General features: G+C 39.6%; 1 protein-coding gene and 1 long non-coding RNA gene across 6 annotated transcripts; one reads left to right on the plus strand and one right to left on the minus strand.

Moving 5' to 3' along the window:
* Window positions 1-1,205: 1,205 nt before the first annotated feature.
* LOC110503670 lies at window positions 1,206-4,680 on the plus strand. Its single transcript, XR_002470505.2, has 3 exons — window positions 1,206-1,448; window positions 2,792-2,840; window positions 3,004-4,680. It is a non-coding gene; the product is annotated as an uncharacterized LOC110503670 (long non-coding RNA).
* A 2,084-nt stretch (window positions 4,681-6,764) lies between these two features.
* On the minus strand, window positions 6,765-14,798 carry LOC110503669 (T-cell surface glycoprotein CD3 delta chain). Of its 5 annotated transcripts, XR_005039389.1 has the most exons (10): window positions 14,689-14,794; window positions 14,291-14,373; window positions 13,762-13,838; window positions 13,496-13,516; window positions 9,885-10,076; window positions 9,583-9,723; window positions 9,277-9,344; window positions 8,249-8,941; window positions 7,880-8,211; window positions 6,765-7,768 (listed from the first exon to the last, which is right to left on the minus strand). XR_005039389.1 is itself a non-coding variant. In XM_021582112.2 (8 exons), exons 3-8 carry the CDS (start codon window positions 13,811-13,813, stop codon window positions 8,882-8,884), a joined length of 534 nt encoding a protein of 177 aa, XP_021437787.2. In that variant the 5' UTR covers window positions 13,814-13,838; window positions 14,291-14,373; window positions 14,689-14,794; the 3' UTR covers window positions 6,765-8,881. The 5 variants fall into 5 exon arrangements, 1 of the variants encoding a protein (XP_021437787.2); XR_005039390.1 differs by having other exon boundaries at window positions 6,765-8,211; window positions 14,689-14,798; XR_005039388.1 differs by having other exon boundaries at window positions 6,765-8,137.
* Window positions 14,799-15,033: the final 235 nt, after the last annotated feature.

Here is a 15,033-nt window from a genome sequence, read left to right on the forward strand (position 1 = left end):
GCACTGTCAACTGTCAATTTACCACAGGTGGACTCCAAACAATTTGTAGAAACATCTCAAGGATGATCAATGGAAACAGGATGCACCTGAGCTCAATTTCATGTCTCATAGCAAAGGGAACCAGGTAGTTTAAACATTTTTTTTATACATTTGCAAACATCTCTAAAAACCTGTTTTTGCTTTGTCATTATGGGGATTTGTGTGTAGATTGATGAGATAATATTTATTAAAAACATTTTTTAGAATAAGACTGTAAAACGTAACAAAATTTGGAAAAGGTCAAGGGGTCTAAATACTTTCCGAATGCACTGTAGACCCACTATGATGTCTACCTATAGTCTCCACATCCTCATCATACCTCCCTATCCCTTTAACTGCCATTTGTTGCAAATGCTTGGAATATAATGCTGACATTTGAAATAGTAATGAATAGGCCCTATATTTAATGTTTTGGTGGCCTCCTGGTACGATTTACATTGTTACTAGCTGTGCAGCTAAAATAAGTCTGTTATTAACAAATCACCAACCAAGTAACCAACATTTGTGCCAATAGAATTCCATGTAGGTTATAGGTCATGCATTGCATTTATTTATTTATTTATTTCACAAATCAAAGCTAGAGTAACGGAATTGTCAAATAGCAAATAATTAGGAATGTAGCCTACAATATTTATGAACATCACAGGAAAATTAGTATTCATTTATTACTGTATATGGCATTTGTCAACCTTTTCATTTACAGTACTGAGTACTCATCATTACAGTAGTTCACTGACTGAATCCAGCAGAGGGCACAACTGTCCTATGGTGTGGCCTTCTCCATATTAAGTTGCCCTACCCCTGGTCCCAGTTCCTTCTTTATAGTACATAATGTATTTCTCATTATATATGTATACATATATAAATATATTTTGTCAAAATGTTTGCTATTACTACACAACATAAAAAAAACACCTTCAAAAACACAATACAGTAAATGCGATTTGAAGTTAGATCAAATAATGAATATGCTGTTCAATTTTTATAATTATTTGAATCATTTCCTTAACTACTAAATGACTATATTTCTATATTCAGTGTAAAGCCTACGGAAAGAGGTGTGTAACAGCAGAACAATCAAAACCTCATCTTGAAAAAATCTCTTCCTGAGAGAGAGAGAGAGAGAGAGAGAGAGAGAGAGAGAGAGAGAGAGAGAGAGAGAGAGAGAGAGAGAGAGGCAAAGAGAGAGCAGGCTTTGAGAGAACTATTGACTTTTCTAAACACAACATTTTCAGACTATATTCACATAAGTACTGTAGATCTCCAGCACTTAAATTCAGACAGAATACAATAACAAAAATACACTTGACTTACCTTGAGAGACAGAGAAGACATGAACAGAGTTAACATGAGTGGTGTGCTCATCTTCTTCATGGTCGCCATCACTGCTGTGCAGGGACAAAAATCAGGTTGAGATGGTTTCTATGGCTTCTTTGTTCAAATCAGTTGTCCTATATTTACATGTATTACAATGTAGAGATTGATTGTATTAAACAAAAAAATATATGGTTTAGTTATATATTGAAAGTATTTACAGTTCTTCTCAATAGTGTACAAGCAATTCTGGGATCTGTGTTGAAACGTACCATAGCAGAACATCAATGATCAAATGCTCAAATAGATTTACAGAACTTCTGATCGTGTTATTGCCTTAGTACCTGACTTGCATATCTTACCCCACCTTTTGCAAAACTTTAAATACAAATGTCATCAGTGAATACAAAACTCACTGTCTAGTGTTCAGTTCAAGAATATTAACACATTGTTTTCATCAGAAGATAAATGTTTCCTGCAATCAGTAACTACTACTGCACAAAAAGTCTCACATCAGTGTCATACCATGTACAATATATGGAAAGATCCATGTGTAATTGTTATGATTTTTCACAATATTGTAGACAATGAAGTTGGGTTACTTTTACATAACCTTGGGTTACTCCTAAGTCATCATAGCCAACATTGTGTCCTTTCATTATAGAGCTTTGCTTTAATGTGTATTTAGGCCTATACATGCATGTCAAGTGTGTTCCTCCATTGTCCTCAACCTTCCATATTTCTATTGTGGATTGTGTTTCAGTGCACCAATGAAAAGTCTACAAAAGTATAACCTTTTGCATTGAATACATGGAATTGGATTGTGATGATACCAATGAACGATGTGCATTTAAAAAAAAAACAGGAATAATATTTTGTGTATGAAATTGTTTGGAGAAATATGTGTCAAAGGAGAATAGTTCCCCATAATTCTGCACTTTTGGATAGTTGCACTCAAATGTTTTATCATCATGATTAAGTGACTGCAAAGAAAATGTATTGATCTACTGGGATTTTTTAAAGACAGACTAACTTTCTGTTTTGTCTGCTTGGAATCAAGAGATATGTATAGTTGTGTCTATCTTTTTGCAGGCAGTCGTGTTCTTTGGATAAATGTATTTGTAATTTTGACGGTATAATGTAGTTTTGATAAATGTACTGCATATGTTTTGAGAAGGCAACTACATTGACTGTTTTCCAACAGGCCACAGAGTTCTGTGTCTTGTGGACTCTGTTTTGAAGATCGACAACATTGTTACAAACAACTGCTTGTACATGATTGAGAAAAACTGTAATGTTGAATGTTTTGTTTGGTGTCAATTCAATAATTCAATGTTAGTTTAAAAAAAAAGTTAGCTGTGAAGTAAATACTTTTTCTTATGCATTAAATAAATAAATGTAAAGAGTACGTGGTAATGTCAATTGTTGTTTGTTTCAGGGTGTGTATCCTTCTTGAGAAGCATTGTTGCTATGACATGTCCCGGGGGGTGAGTTAACGAAAAAAGATGACTTCTCATTTACATTAGATAAGAGTGATAAAAGCAAAGGAAATATATACACCCATTGACTCATCTTCTTCTTCCTTTCATACACCCATGTTTTAACACAATTTGACTACTAACCCTATCTGTATTGTTTTTGGTGTTGCAGTGTGTGAAAACTGCGTTGAGCTGGATGCGACTCTGGTTACCGGGGCTATTGTTGGGGACCTGCTGGTGACAGGAGGGGTCATCTTCATTGTGTATAGCTGGGCTCAGAAGAAGTCTGGACCTGCTGCACCCCAAAAACTGTTACCATCTGATTATCCATCAGCCAACAGTGGCACTTGGTGATAGGGAGCACTCTCAACTATTTAATTTGACCATACCCAGGACTACTCGACAGCAAAGTATTCACACATCATAAAAACATAAATTCCTCTGTGGCATAGTATTGATAATTTCTTATTGGTACAGCGAATAGTTGATTTATTTATAATAATTTATATTTGGTTTTCACCTTAGAGACGTACCGCTCAGCAGGCCGTGGTCCACCAGTGGTGCCAAGTCCTGACTATGAAGTAGGCTGTCGACCACCACCTCTTGTCCATCTCTCCATCTGTATTTTGTGCTTTTATTCCATCCGTATCTCCTACCTATTCTTCATTCCACGTCTCATGGTTAGCCAATGTCTGTCAGCATGTTAGGGAGATGGTCTAGGCTAGCTATTCACAATACTTCTGGTGAAGATGCATAAAAAAAGAGTGTTGTTGCAATGGAAACTGACCTGTGAATCTGACTTCAACTGACCTGTGAATCTGACTTCAACTGACCTGTGAATCTGACTTCAACTGATCTGTGAATCTGACTTAAACTGATCTGTGAATCTGACTTAAACTGACCTGTGAATCTGATTTCAACTGATCTGTGAATCTGACTTAAACTGACCTGTGAATCTGACTTCAACTGACCTGTGAATCTGACTTCAACTGATCTGTGAATCTGACTTAAACTGACCTGTGAATCTGACTTCAACTGATCTGTGAATCTGACTTAAACTGACCTGTGAATCTGACTTCAACTGATCTGTGAATCTGACTTAATTAACAACAACAAATAGCTACAGCAGTCACCTAAAGCCTTTATTTCCCCCCTGACAGCCCCTTAGCGTGGCAACCTGCAGCAGAGATATCTACGCTACCCACAGGACTGGGTAGACTATCCTCTCACCAGACCACACCTGTTCTCTAGGACCCCTCTGATGCCCTGGACCAGCAGGCCTCAGCTCACCCTGCCATCAAAGAGGAGGGGAGAAGGCTCTGTAGTTCTTAGCATAGACTTAAAGAGCTTCTTATTTGAGCTTGATGTGTAAAAAGTGTGATATCATGATTTAGTTAAAACTATAGTTCAGAATTACTGTAACTAGCGATAATAGTGATCAACATAGTGTTGCTCTGGAAAATAGAGACAAAGGTAGGAAGATCTTTGTAACGACTTTTGGATGTTTGCTGTACTGAAAAACAACTTGTACATATCTGTGTAGATCAACTGTTGTAAAATGGTATCAATGCTTGCAGATGCCAAGTTCTTCCTCCTCACAATGTTAATGCTGCCTGTATATACACTGAGTGTACAAAACACCATCCTAATATTGAGTTGAACCCCCTTTTGCACTTAGAACAGCATCAATTCATTGGGTTATGGGCTACAAGGTGTCGAAAGCGTTCCACATGGATGCTGGCTAATGTAGACTCCAAGGCTTGCCACAGTAGTGTCAAGTTGGCTGGATGTTCTGTGGGTGTTGGACCATTCTTGATACACACAGGACACTGTTGTCTTGCCCATTCACCCTCTGAATGGCACACACACAATCCATGTCTCAATCCATGTCAAAGCTTGAAAATCCTTCTTTAACCTGTCTCCCTTCAACTACACTGATTGAAGTGGATTTAACAAGTGAAGTCAATAAGGGATCACCTGGATTCACCTGGTCAGTCTATGACATGGAAAGAGCAGGTGTTCTTAATGTTTTATGCAGCTAGCGTATTGGCACATATACAGTGGGGCAAAAAAAGTATTTAGTCAGCCACCAATTGTGCAAGTTCTCCCACTTAAAAAGATGAGAGAGGCCTGTACTTTTCATCATAGGTACACTTCAACTATGACAGACAAAATGAGAAAAAAAATCCAGAAAATCACATTGTAGGATTTGTAATGAATTTATTTGCAAATTATGGTGGAAAATAAGTATTTGGTCACCTACAAACAAGCAAGATTTCTGGCTCTCACAGACCTGTAACTTCTCCTTTAAGAGGCTCCTCTGTCCTCCACTCGTTACCTGTATTAATGGCACCTGTTTGAACTTGTTATCAGTATAAAAGACACCTGTCCACAACCTCAAACAGTCACACTCCAAAATCCACTATGGCCAAGACCAAAGAGCTGTCAAAGGACACCAGAAACCAAATTGTAGACCTGCACCAGGCTGGGAAGACTGAATCTGCAATAGGTAAGCAGCTTGGTTTGAAGAAATCAACTGTGGGAGCAATTATTAGGAAATGGAAGACATACAAGACCACTGATAATCTCCGTCGATCTGGGGCTCCACGCAAGATCTCACTCCGTGGGGTCAAAATGATCACAAGAACGGTGAGCAAAAATCCCAGAGCCACACGGGGGGACCTAGTGAATGACCTGCAGAGAGCTGGGACCAAAGTAACAAAGCCTACCATCAGTAACACACTACGCCACCAGGGACTCAAATCCTGCAGTGCCAGACGTGTCCAGGCCCGTCTGAAGTTTGCTAGAGAGCATTTGGATGATCCAGAAGAAGATTGGGAGAATGTCATATGGTCAGATGAAACCAAAATAGAACTACTTCATTGTGAGCCACTATGACACAAAGGAAATGTTTGTTTTATGAAGTGTAGTGTCATGCGATTAAAGAGTCTAGCTAGTTTGCGGTTCTTTATCTTCAGTCGGCTGTCATGCCTTAAGCCGCAGATGCCTGCACCCCTTACGCTTACTGGAAATGATGGTGGATGATTGGCCAGGTCTCTCTGTTGCTAATCATGAGGATCTCATCGGAAACACGTCACATATGAGTGTAGGCAGACTTTACTTACCCGCATCAGTGGAAAGAAAACTTTTTTTTTTTTTTGCCTTACACTAACTTTGTGTTGCAAGAATGTAGTGAAAATAATGTCTACTGGATGCATTTAAAAAAACTTCTTTTGACAAGAATAAAGAACTTCTTACGACATTCAAGTGTAGGTGTCTATAGTTGCTTCCTACCATTTTGTATCAATGAGTGACTGGATAGATCAATCAAGCCCAGCACTTGCACAGCTGATGAATCTAATTATGGTCCAGAGTGAAGACCAAGAACATGGAGCGTGCACACCTGGAACACCGGAGTGAATGATATCTGTTAAATCTGATCAACAGTGGTTCATTTGGAGAATTTGAGTGTTGTGTTAAATGTGTCTGTTTGCAAGTGTGGTTGATTTGTGTGCGTGTGTAGGTCTGTGTGTTTGTCTGTCTATGTGTAGGTCTGTCTGTCTGTGTGTGTGTGTGTGATGTGAACATGGATATGTGGGTGTTGGTTGTGCACGCTGTGAGCTCTGTGTTGTTTGAGCTCTTTCCGTTTGATCTCCTCTCTAAGCTCCGTTGGGAAACCGCACTTTGTAGACTAGCAGAAGTAAACCCCCATAACCACACTCGAAAAGCATCTCATATATCATGTGCTCTGTTCCATTAGAATATCTGACACATTTGGGCTTCCTGTAGCGCAAACCCTTCACTAAAACTGCTCTCTGTGTGGTAGTAAATAAGTGGAATAGTCAGATCGAAAAAAAATGACTGACTCACTTAAAGATCTCATAAAAAGTAGGATGAAACCAGAAATAACAAGTCACAATCAGTGAACGTATATTTTGTGACCAACTTTTCATTTCATTTGCATTTCATTATTTATGTTATTTGTATTCTTTTCACCAGGTTAGTCTCGTTGAGATGAAAAAACTATTTTCCAAGAGAGACCTGGCCAAAAGAGAAGCACACACACACACACTTTATTGTCCACCATAGATTTGACCCTAGCCTTAAGCTAATTCAAGGACACGAGCTCCTGCAATTTATTGTCCTTTTGTATCTTGTTCCAAGTGGAAGGGCAAGAAAACTGGAATGCTTTTTAAATTTGTTATACCAAACTCTGTACGGGCACAGTCAACAAGATACAGTCCTGTGAGCGTAGCCAATTGTTGTCATTTGTCTGCTGGACAATGTAGGTACACAGGTAAAAAGGGAGCTGTCTCAGTATGGCCTGATCAATGAAGACGTAACCAATGACTATGTCTCCGAAGAGCTTAGGAAGGCCAGCCCACTCTCATATAGAGGGTACAGTGATGAGTGAGGGCTTTGGAATTCATAACAAACCTCCTTTTCCCATGGTACTCCTGAGTTCATAACAAACCTTCGCTCCCCCATGGTACACCTGAATTCATAACAAACCTCCTCTCCCCATGGTACACCTAAATTCATAACAAACCTCCTTCCCCATGGTACACCTGAATTCACAACAAACCTCCACTCCCCATGGTACACCTGAATTCACAACAAACCTCCGCTCCCCATGGTACACCTGAATTCACAACAAACCTCAGCTCCCCATGGTACACCTGAATTCACAACAAACCTCCACTCCCCATGGTACACCTGAATTCACAACAAACCTCAGCTCCCCATGGTACACCTGAGTTCATAACAAACCTCCTTCCACATAGTACACCTGAATTCACAACAAACCTTCACTCCCCATGGTACACCTGAATTCACAACAAACCTTCACTCCCCATGGTACACCTGAATTCACAACAAACCTCCGCTCCCCATGGTACACCTGAATTCACAACAAACCTCAGCTCCCCATGGTACACCTGAATTCACAACAAACCTTCACTCCCCATGGTACACCTGAATTCACAACAAACCTCCACTCCCCATGGTACACCTGAATTCACAACAAACCTCAGCTCCCCATGGTACACCTGAGTTCATAACAAACCTCCTTCCCCATGGTACACCTGAATTCACAACAAATCTTCACTCCCTATGGTACACCTGAATTCACAACAAACCTTCACTCCCTATGGTACACCTGAATTCACAACAAATCTTCGATCCCCATGGTACACCTGAATTCACAACAAACCTCCGCTCCCCATGGTACACCTGAATTCACAACAAACCTCCTCTCCCCATGGTACACCTGAATTTACAACAAACCTCCGCTCCCCATGGTACACCTGAATTCACAACAAACCTCCGCTCCCCATGGTACACCTGAATTCACAACAAACCTCCTCTCCCCATGGTACACCTGAATTTACAACAAACCTCCGCTCCCCATGGTACACCTGAATTCGTCAAACATTTTCTGTACACAGGTTGAAAAAAGGTATCAGCTAGGATTATAAAAGCAAATAACAAATTATCTTACGTCATGGAATGACAAAACAGCCTAAATGAAAACAAATATAAATACAAGGAAACTGTATATATGTCTACATACAGTAATATTAACCTATTAGCCAAACAAATTCTCAATATAAAAATTGGGGAAATCAACAAACATGTGTGAAGTTGGACAAATACAATTTATGGTACCAAAAGGAAATCTTAGCTCGTGCAAAGCAGTAGATCAAAGTAAACAAAGCAACAGAGCAAACAGTCAATGACTCTGTACATCAAATGGACAGTTGAGGGACTTGTCATGGATTTCTGCCTTCACTCAATGCATTACAACAATTATTTTGTGGTTTGTAAAAGTAATGTAGCACTGAGCACATTTTATTTGTAGACAAATGTGTGGTCATACGCACAACCTTAAAAAAAACATAGGTCCCGGGCTGATAAATAATACTAGTAAAGAACAAGATGGCCCGCACAACATTAAAGCTCCCAATTCACCTCTTTATTCACTATGTTTCAATCCGAAACGGATCTTCGAACGGAGCTTAAAGAGTGTGCTCTACATTTTATTTTTCTCTTTATCTCCTTTCTGGCAGAGTGCTGTACTCAGATCTGTCCATGCGCTTTTTATTCAGGGGCTATGAGAGAGAGAGAAAGAGAAAGAAAGAAAGAAAGAAAGAAAGAAAGAAAGAAAGAAAGAAAGAAAGAAAGAAAGAAAGAAAGAAAGAAAGAAAGAAAGAAAGAAAGAAAGAAAGAAAGAAAGAAAGAAAGAAAGAAAGAAAGAAAGAAAGAAAGAAAGAAAGAAAGAAAGAAAGAAAGAAAGAAAGAAAGAAAGAAAGAAAGAAAGAAAGAAAGAAAGAAAGAAAGGTCAGACAGACACAAATGGATTAATCCATCGCTATAACTTAATGAGTTTGACTCGTTATTTTGTTCATGTCAAGATCGTGGCTCAAAGAAGCCAGGAAACACCTACCTGATAGTTGCCAGTGGGGTCTTCGTTTGCACTCGCCTCATTGTTGATGAGCCCCATTTTGCTAGATGCTAGGGGTGAAAGACAGAAATGAAATATTGCATTACATGATTGATTATGGTCTTCATGTGTATTCTTTTTTTTATGTTTACTGTAAAACATTTCATTTTTAAGAATATCTCAATCAGAAGTGTTCACTTCTGAGTTTTCTCCATTCTATGCCCAACGTTCAAAGTAAGGGCTCGTCAGGTATCATTCAAATTTCAAGTTCACATATCCTATGTTTTTCCCCTTTGTGTGATCACTGACTTTTCTTGCCGGTGATCAGTGTTGCTTTGGGCTGTGAGGCGATGCTGTAGACAGCTACTCCAATCAGGACAGTGGCCACCAGGTCTCCCACAACCATCCCTACAGCCGCAGTTGTATCCAGCTCGACGCAGTTATCACAGGCTGGGAACACACACACACACACACACACACACAAGCACGCCACACATACACGTACGTTATAATGATGTGTGTTAAAATGGCATACACACAAAACAAAACATTGACTTATATTATTGTGAGGTATAATTATACATTGAGGGAAATGGCAGTACTGTACTTACTCCGAAATTTCACATAGATTTTGACCTGGTCTTCTTCTGAGACAGAATCTTTCTCGCATACATACTCATTTGTGTTCTCGTCCTTGTATTCCAGTGTTCGAGTAGTCTCATTAGTAGATTGAAAATGGAAACCATCAGGACATGATAATTTGATCTTGTCCGAGGAGGATTCTTCCACTTTTATTTTAAGTTCTAAAGAAATAAACACACCAGCATTAGATAAGATAGATTGATAAGCCCTTTCGGGATATTCGTGTTTCTCTCCATCTACTTTTTCCTCATGCTCTGTTTCTGTTATTTAAGCAAATGCATATTAGGTAGACATACAGTCAGGTCTATAATTATTGGCACCCTTGATAAAGATAAACAAAAAAGGCTGTATGAAATAAATAAGCTATACTGTATGCTCAAATATTTATGATTATTTAATACTAATACAATTAATACAACTAATACAATTGCTCAGAGAAAGAGATTTTGTTTAACAAGTAATACAAAAGAATATTAAAAAGATAGATTGCGAGGATAATTACACAGCCTTTTTGTAAAATGTTTTATGAGATTGGAAAACACGTTGGCAGATCAGAGACCTAGCAGTGTGGTGCCAGGACAACAATCTCCCTTAACATCAGCAAGAAAAAAGGAGCTGATTCTGAACTATAGGAAACGGAGGGCCAAGCAAGCCCCCATCCAAATAGATGGGGGTATAGCGGAGCAGGTCGAGAGCTTCAAATTCCTTGGTGTCCACATCACTAAGGAATTATCATGGTCCACACACACCAACAGTCGTGAAGAGGGCACGACAACGCCTCTTCCCCCTCTGAAAAGATTCGGCATGGGCCCTCAGATCCTAAAAAAAGTTTGATCATTGAGAGCATCTTGACTGGCTGCATCACGGCTTGGTATGGCAACTGCTTGCATCTGACCGCAAAGCGCTACAGAGGGTAGTGTGTACAGCCCAGTACATCACTGGGGCCGAGCTCCCTGCCATCCGGGACCTCTGTACCAGGCGGTGTCAGAGAAAGACCCTAAAAATTCTCAAAGACTCCAGTCACCCTAGTCATAGACTATTCTCTCTGCCACCGCACAGCAAGTGGTACATATGGACCAAGTCTGGAACCAACAGGACCCTGAACAGCTTTTACCCCCAAGCCATAAGACAGCTAAAAACACTGAACAAAAATATAAACGCAACATTGAAAGTGTTGGTCCCATGTTTAATGTGCTGTAATAAAAGATCCCAGAAATGTTCCATACGCACAAGCTTATTTATCTCAAATGTTGTGCACATCCCTGTTAGTGAGCATTTCTCCTTTGCCAAGATAATCCATCCACCTGACAGGTTTGGCATATCAAGAAGCCGATTCAACAGCATGAGCATAAACAGGTGCACCTTTTGTTGGGGGCAGTAAAAGGCCACTCTAAAATGTGAAGTTTTGTCACACAACACAATGCCACAGATGTCTCAAGTTTTGAGGGAGCGAGCAATTGGCATGCTGACCACCAGAGCTGTTGCCAGAGAATTTAATGTTTATTTCTCTACCATAAGCCACCTCCAACAACGTTTTAGAGAATTTGGCAGTATGTTGAACCAGACTCACAACCGCAGACCACGTCTATGGTGTCGTGTGGGTGAGCAGTTTGCTGATGTCAACATTGTGACCAGAGTGCCCCATGGTGGCGTTGGGGTTATGGTATGGGCAGACATAAGCTTCGGACAACGAACACGATTGCATTTTATCAATGACAATTTGAATGTACAGAGATTCCATGACTAGATCCTGAGGCCCATTGTCTTGGCATTCATCTGCCGCCATCACCTCATGTTTCAGCATGATAATGCACGGCCCCATGTCGCAAGGATCTTCAACAATTCCTGGAAGCTGAAAACGTCCCAGTTCTTCCATGGCCTGCATATTCACCAGACATGTCACCCATTGAAGATATTTGGGATGCTGTGGATCGACGTGTACAACACGTCGATCCACACTTTTGACTCATCACATGCACTGCTGTTACTGTTTATCATCTATCCTGTTGCCTAGTCACTTTATCACTACCTATATGTACTTATCTTCCTCAATTACCTCGTACCCTGCACATCGACTCGGTACTGGTACCCCGTATATATAGCCAAGTTATCATTGACCTAGTACTGGTGCCCCGTATATATAGCCAAGTTATCATTGACCTAGTACTGGTGCCCCGTGTATATATAGCCAAGTTATCATTGACCTAGTACTGGTACCCCGTATATATAGCCAAGTTATCATTGACCTAGTACTGGTGCCCTGTATATATAGCCAAGTTATCATTGACCTAGTACTGGTGCCCCGTATATATAGCCAAGTTATCATTGACCTAGTACTGGTGCCCCGTATATATAGCCAAGTTATCATTGACCTAGTACTGGTGCCCCGTGTATATATAGCCAAGTTATCATTGACCTAGTACTGGTACCCCGTATATATAGCCAAGTTATCATTGACCTAGTACTGGTGCCCTGTATATATAGCCAAGTTATCATTGACCTAGTACTGGTGCCCCGTATATATAGCCAAGTTATCATTGACCTAGTACTGGTGCCCCGTATATATAGCCAAGTTATCATTGACCTAGTACTGGTGCCCCGTATATATAGCCAAGTTATCATTGACCTAGTACTGGTGCCCCGTATATATAGCCAAGTTATCATTACTCATTGTGTATTTATTCCTTGTGTTATTATTTCTCTTTCTTTCTCTCTGCACCGTTGGGAAGGGCTCGTAAGTAAGCATTTCACTGTTAGTCTACACCTGTTGTTTACGAAGCATTAGACAAATACCATTTGATTTGATCCTAGACCATTCCTCCACACAGAATCTTTCCAGATCCTTGATATCCTTCGTCTGCTCTTATGGACGGCCCTTTTCAATTCAAACTACAGGTTTAAAATGGAGTTCAAGTCCAGAGCCTAAGAGGGCCATTGCAAAATGCTGATTCTGCGGTCAATTAACCATTTCTTTGTGGATTTTGATAAGTGCTCGTTTTTATGGTCTTGCTAGAAGATCCTGGCAGAAGCAACCAGGTTTTTGTCTACAATGTCCTGTTACTTACCAGTAGAAACAAAATAGCCCCCATAACATCAAAAAGATCCACCACCATATTTTACAGTAGGTATGAGATACCTTTCTGCATATGCTTCTGTTTTTCAACACCAAACCCACCACTGATGTCCGTGGCCGAAGAGCTCAATTTTCATGCAATCTGACCATAGCACCGGTTCCAATCTAAATGCCAACGTCATGTATCAAACTCCCGGCGGTGCTACGGTCAGATGACAAAATCTTTTTTTTTTTCTGAGCAATTGCATTAGTATAAATTAATATAACTTGCCCATATTTTTTTTTCTGCATATAATATAGCTCAGTTTTTGTATTATTTCTTTTATACAGTATTTTCTGCTCATCTCTATCAAGGATGCCAATACTTATGGTGGGTTTTAGTCAGTTCGGTTAGATAGTTTTGAATATTAAATTAAACGAGGAGAAAACCTGATCTGTGCCCAGATAATGCCCTAAAATGTCATAGTTAGATCGAAAACAGGACCTGGATTATATCTGGTCACTTACTTGAGACTGAATCTTCAGCTACTGTAAAAAGAATGGGGGAAGCATCAGTTAGGGTCACAGTAAAAAGATCCGAAAGCATTTGTGACCTTGACATCAGTGATCTTGTACTTTTAAAAAAAAATGTCATCCATCTGATTAAATCTAGTCAGGAATAATAATAAAAAGTGATCAGAAAAAAACTGGTGTGTTGAATCATTTCTGACATTTTTTTTATGCAGTCTGTCAATGTATTTTTTTTTCTTCATAGATATTCTCCCAAAACGTACCAGTCATGGTCCAAATCACCAACAGATGAGCCAAGAGTATGGTCCACTTCATTCTACTTACTCTTCTCTCGATTCTCCTGGGGAAATTAAACTGGTGTATCATTTCATACAAATCAAATCAAATGTATTTATATAGCCCTTTGTACATCAGCTGATATCTCAAAGTGCTGTACAGAAACCCAGCCTAAAACCCCAAACAGCAAGCAATGCAGGTGTAGAAGCACAGAAGCATACACAGCCATTGTAGGAGACACCATTACTGTCCCTAGTCAGCCATTTTAATTTTACTCAAACTTCTATTTTGTATCATAATAGAAAGACAAATACATCTTTATTTACTGAATTGAGACATATCGCAAAAAAACACCTTTACACAATTATATTGATTTATTGTTGTTTTGTGTCATTTTACACATCCTTAGGCTCCAACAAACCTTTTAAATTGTAAACCTTTCTAATGCCAGTGATGCCAACTCTTTAAGTGTCTCTATCAACTCTTCAGAATAGGAGTTCAAAAATAAAAACATACCTGAATATGGAATCCTTTCCCCTGTATGTTTCCAAAATGTCTTCAAAATGTCACCACCTCAGTAGGTCTGTCTGTCTCTATGTCTACGAGGAGGAAGTGTGTATGATTGGTTTATCTTCCGTTACACCGGGGGCTGTCTCTATCTGGTACCTCTGTAATTTCTCTGGGTTGAGTTATGAGTGAGGTCACAGCTCAAAATATCTTCAACATGCTGCTTTAGCAAGTATTGACACTTTTGATACAACTATGTCCCAATGTGTAATACCATATTATAAAGGGTAAGAAGAATTACATATGGGCCTAAGGTAAATTGCAAATAATCATTTGAGAGAGTCTAATGGTTTTAGTATGGAATACGATTTTACGAAGTAGTAAAACATCATTATGATCATACTCACATTTCTTTAAGAAAGTTATGTCCCAATGATTCTGTAGAACCTACAATCCCTACTGCTCTGCAAAAGGAGCCGTGTGAGGAAGACAGAGAGATGATCCCACAAAGCAGCTTCCTGCTTGGCTACGGTAGACCACAACACCCTGTAACCTACAACTGGCACCTGGAACACAGTCACACTCTCACCCAGTCACTAAGACACAATGCCTCAAACACTACCCACCCCTACATCAAAAACAACAACAATGCACTAATCAAAGGTAAGACAAAAAACAATTTTCGTGGAAGAATTGCAGTAGACAAAATGTTGATTTTGGGGGTCATAACATCGTCTTTCTGTTCAAATCTA

This window comes from Oncorhynchus mykiss, chromosome 24 (assembly GCF_013265735.2).
Source record: "Oncorhynchus mykiss isolate Arlee chromosome 24, USDA_OmykA_1.1, whole genome shotgun sequence".
In the NCBI taxonomy this organism is placed as follows: Eukaryota; Metazoa; Chordata; class Actinopteri; order Salmoniformes; family Salmonidae; genus Oncorhynchus; species Oncorhynchus mykiss.

Coding starts and splice junctions, on each gene's coding strand:
- LOC110503669 (XM_021582112.2), bottom strand. CDS start 13,813: ATGAAGTGGACCATACTCTTGGCTCATCTGTTGGTGATTTGGACCATG. Junction 9,724..9,884: donor AATCTATGTGAAATTTCGGA/GTAAGTACAGTA, acceptor GTGTGTTCCCAG/CCTGTGATAACTGCGTCGAG. Junction 8,942..9,276: donor ACCCCACTGGCAACTATCAG/GTAGGTGTTTCC, acceptor TCTCTCTCATAG/CCCCTGAATAAAAAGCGCAT.